Source organism: Brassica napus, chromosome A2, assembly GCF_020379485.1.
Source record: "Brassica napus cultivar Da-Ae chromosome A2, Da-Ae, whole genome shotgun sequence".
Lineage (NCBI taxonomy): Eukaryota > Viridiplantae > Streptophyta > Magnoliopsida > Brassicales > Brassicaceae > Brassica > Brassica napus.
This window is the reverse complement of record NC_063435.1, coordinates 7739475-7743703: the sequence shown is the minus strand read 5'-3', so window position 1 is coordinate 7743703 and position 4229 is coordinate 7739475. Positions and strand designations below refer to the sequence as shown.

Sequence of the window (4229 nt, the reverse complement as noted above, 5' to 3'; positions counted from 1 at the left end):
GGCCCCAGCGCATAAAATAAAAATGGATAGTGACAAAAAATTGCATTGCCTAATACCTCGCTCATGCTTGATGAAACTATGTGAATTCTCATTCAAAACCACCAGGAAGAATACTTAGCTCACACACGCCACAATCTATAAATCACATTTTCCAGATTCTACCAAAATCCGTTCTTGCTATGAGAGTCTCCAAAAAAATTCACTCAACACAATCATAATCATAAGCTTTAGACATGTCAGTTTTAATAGTCTTTCACCTTTCAGCAACCTTTGATTTTGTGTGTAAACCATAAATCATCACTTATCAGATGATTATATTGTCTGAGATAAGATGCCTTGAGACGAACACTCCTTGCGTTTATGAGATGATCTCGGGCAGAATCATTTTCAAACGATTACACAGAATCTTCAATATAATCTTATATTGTACTGAGCACAAACTAATCAGCCTCATATCTTTAATGTGAGATGAATTACAATCTTCGAGAAAACGCTGATCCGAGTATGGTTCCAGCCCTCAGGCATAATAGCGAAGCAAAAAAACTAAATGAGGCCCGAGCCAGCTATAAACTTGGATATTTCATTTTTAGGATTCTATTTCCCATAATATTAGGCCACACAAATTATGGCTAATAAGTCCTACGATATCTCATTAACCTGATCTCTTTATTTCTTTTATCAAATTGCTAGGGTAGGCACAAGAGAAATACTTCGTATTTTGATATATTCGGTAATTGGCTTGTCTTATGCGAGTAATCAAAATTTGGTCTGTTACTTGTGGTATATTTGTAAGTTACTTTTGTAAGTTGCGTTTTTTATGTTTGGTTTAGTGTGTTATAATCCATTTCAGAGATGAATTTCAGAGATGAATCAACACATTTCTCATTGGATGTTGTCGAGTTATCATCATATGATTTTTATATATTAGAAAAAGAGTAAAACAAGTTGAATCTTGAAGTTTTTAATCATATCATTTCTCTTACCGACAAATATTCAAATTATTATACTTGTTACTTGTCTCAAGAATGCCAATTATCTACTATTAACAGGCTGTGTACCAGGCAACTAAAGAGTAAAAACCAAGTATCAATTGGGCATTTTTAAATCCATTTTTTTTATTTAACTATTTTCTTCTTTATTCTTAAGTTTAGCTTATTTTCCAATACATCTTATAATAAGCTAAATACTTGTCCAAATGACCTTTAATCTCAAAGAGCAAGAGCTGGGAACATTGCTACTTTAATAAAATTTAATTTAGGGTTTTAATGGGAAATATGTTCAGATTTTGAGATATCTTATTTCTATTCTCTACACAATTTGTACTTTAAAAAAGGCAATCACTAAGAAACTGATATGATCAAAGTCATACCACCAACATTGACTAAATTCTCAACTAGACAACTTTTTGATGTGTCATGTGTGAGAACAGAGTAATAATGAACAATTAGTAAATTAATTCCAGATCTTGCCGATTAAAAATGCTAATAGAGGGGAGAGGGAATAGAATTAGACAAACATTTGATTCAAACATCTCTTATTACAATAACAATGTCTCTTCGCACTTCCAATAAATAATCATATTCAAAGATCATGACAAGATGTTCTCCAGTCCTTGCACTTGAGTCTGAATAATTGTTTTTTACTCAAAATACCTCTTTTTCATTTCAGTCTATTTTAAACTCTAACGAGCACTTAGATCTTATCAGATCAGAACAGAGCACTAATTACTTAACTTTATCCAATTCTTAATAATCTTAACATATCACTCATCACAAAAGGCTTAGCTTTAACAGCCAGCTTCAACATTACTACCAACACCATCATCATCATCATCATCATATTAATCTTCCAATTGCCAACTTAACAAAACAAAACAAAACAAAACAAAAGACCCTTCCCAAAATATGCTACAAGTACAATCCTGGTGATAAAATACTAACCCATGAGAAACAAACTGGAGTAAACAGAAGAAGGAAAAAAAAAACAGATACATAAACTGATTGAAGAGAGGCAAAGAAAAACAAATCTAGCTTGAAGTGTGAACAAGAACCTCCATAAAAGACCCTAATTTCTCTATCAGAATGGCAATGCAAAAAGAAGATAATTAATTAATGAGGATGATGATGTTGCTGAAGCTAGTAGGTAATGCAATTTAATGAAAGCTGAATATAGAATTATGAACAAAAATATAAAAATAAAGAACCAAACCAAGAACACATATTTATTTTTTTCTTCCCTTTCACACTTTGCAGATGAAATCAAGATGTCGATTTACTTTCCTCTATCCCTGATTAATTAAAACCAAAACATCAAAAAAGAAATTGAGAAGAAACCTAATAAGAAGTAGAAATTAGAAGCTTACAGTGAAAGATATCAGATGTGGCAACCAAAGCAATTGCAAGATTTGGGAGTGAAGGAGCAATAACCAAAGGGTCTATTTGGGATGTTGCAGTTGATTGCAAAGCAACAAGGTAAAGGCAAGCAAAGTCCTTTTGCACCTCCACAACAAGTGCAAACTGAACATATCTGGAAACTCCCAAGCTTCCTTCTTGTTTCATTCATCACCATAAACTTCTCCTCCAGTAATGGCACCATCCTCATCTCTCCTTCTTCTTTAGATGGTGTTGTTAGCTCGTTTGCCTAACAAATTCCACATAAACCCAATCAGAGCCCAGAATGCAAAATCTAGTACAATTCAAAGATTCAATTTTTCCAAACGTTTCAGACAAAATCAGAAATACCCAGATGAAAAGTGGTCAAATTGAGGAATAAAATGACAAGTAAATGGTCAGAGATGAGTAGCAACTAGAAAGACACACACTTACCTGGAGACTTGAAGTGAAGAAGATTGAAAAGCAGAGAAGCCACAAAACAATAGAGACCTTCGATTCTTCTAAAGCACTCATCGTTTTCTTTTTTGGTCTGTGAAAGAGTTGTGGGGTTTAGGGATTTTGCTCAAGTAGTGAATGACTTGATGCTTTCTCTTCTTTCACTTTCTTCGTGCTACTTCTCTTGAGCTACTTTCTCAATTATTTGTTAAACATTTATTATTATTCGCAGAAAAATGTTTTGTTTTCTGAGGGAATATGTGGGGTCCCGATTACTTACTTTATTTACCACTTCATTACCAACACCATTATCGAATCAAATATATTGAAAGACATTGCCAATTGTAATTAAACAGCTTAATTCTTCTTCTTTTTTTTTGAAGGATCAGATTCTTCTGCTGACATGATTTTTTCCCCCTAAAATCCGTTTGATTATTGAGATAATATGTGAAGTATCTTCAATTAAGGTCCAAATTTGCTGAATACCCATAATTATGGATAACCCAAAAAGAAGTAACCTTTTGATATTGTGCGGACGAAAATGCCCTTATGCTTTGTCGAAAACAAGTAACTCTAGATCTATCAGCTAAATATTTACATAGCAGGTAACAATCTACATACCAACTAACATATCCGCTAATAATTTCAGTATCATCTAACAATCTATGTATCAAACAAATGTATCGACTAACAAATTATATATCAGTTAATGAAACTATTAACAATTAATTAGTTATCTATTAAATAGCTCCAAATCTATTTGTAACAGCTAACACTTCATGTATCGATTAAGAATCCATTAAAATCTAAATAATAGCAGGTAAGTAATAAAATATCTATTAACGTATATATTATCTAAAAGTTGATTGTGATTCGAAATTGGAAACATTAGAATTGGGGTGAGATAATAAGATTAGCATTATGAGTGTCAAAAGAATCAGAATAAAAAATAAAGATTTGTGTTGAATTAGAAGATGATTTGAAGAATTTGTACGAGAGATAAAGAGATTAGAACACATAAAATAGAAAAGAGAGAAATAAAGATAAGGGTATTATAGTTATTAAAAATATTAAAAAGAAACAAGGTTATAAGGTAAATTACATGAGTTTTTGGGTGCATCTATGTCAATTACTCTTGATTATTTCCCTTAAAAATTGGAACAGTGCAACGAAGAAGATAAGAAATATAAAACTATATAACCCCATACAACTTCGTTGGTCAATGACAAAAACTATATAACCCCCATACAGCTTCCATATACAAACAGGTTTCAACAGAGAAATTGTAGAGGAAATTTTATGTTTACAACTTTCATGGTAGCACTTTTCATCTTTACCACCACTAAAAATACATTTTCAAAAATACATTATTCACTAAGTGGCAAAAGACTCTTATATCCT

General features: G+C 32.0%; 1 protein-coding gene across 1 annotated transcript; it reads right to left on the bottom strand.

Annotated features, from left to right (window-relative positions):
- Positions 1 to 1501: 1501 nt before the first annotated feature.
- LOC106404508 lies at positions 1502 to 3036 on the bottom strand. The gene is made up of 3 exons (XM_013845232.3): positions 2826 to 3036; positions 2363 to 2640; positions 1502 to 2287 (listed from the first exon to the last, which is right to left on the bottom strand). The coding sequence occupies exons 1-2, from the start codon at positions 2904 to 2906 to the stop codon at positions 2374 to 2376; spliced, it is 348 nt and encodes a 115-aa protein (XP_013700686.2). The 5' UTR covers positions 2907 to 3036; the 3' UTR covers positions 1502 to 2287; positions 2363 to 2373.
- Between the last annotated feature and the right edge of the window lie 1193 nt (positions 3037 to 4229).

Excerpts from the sequence above, each read along its gene's own strand:
- LOC106404508 (XM_013845232.3), bottom strand. The coding sequence starts at position 2,906 with ATGAGTGCTTTAGAAGAATCGAAGGTCTCTATTGTTTTGTGGCTTCTC. Across the intron at positions 2,641-2,825 it reads TCTTCACTTCAAGTCTCCAG|GCAAACGAGCTAACAACACC; the intron begins GTAAGTGTGTGT and ends GGAATTTGTTAG.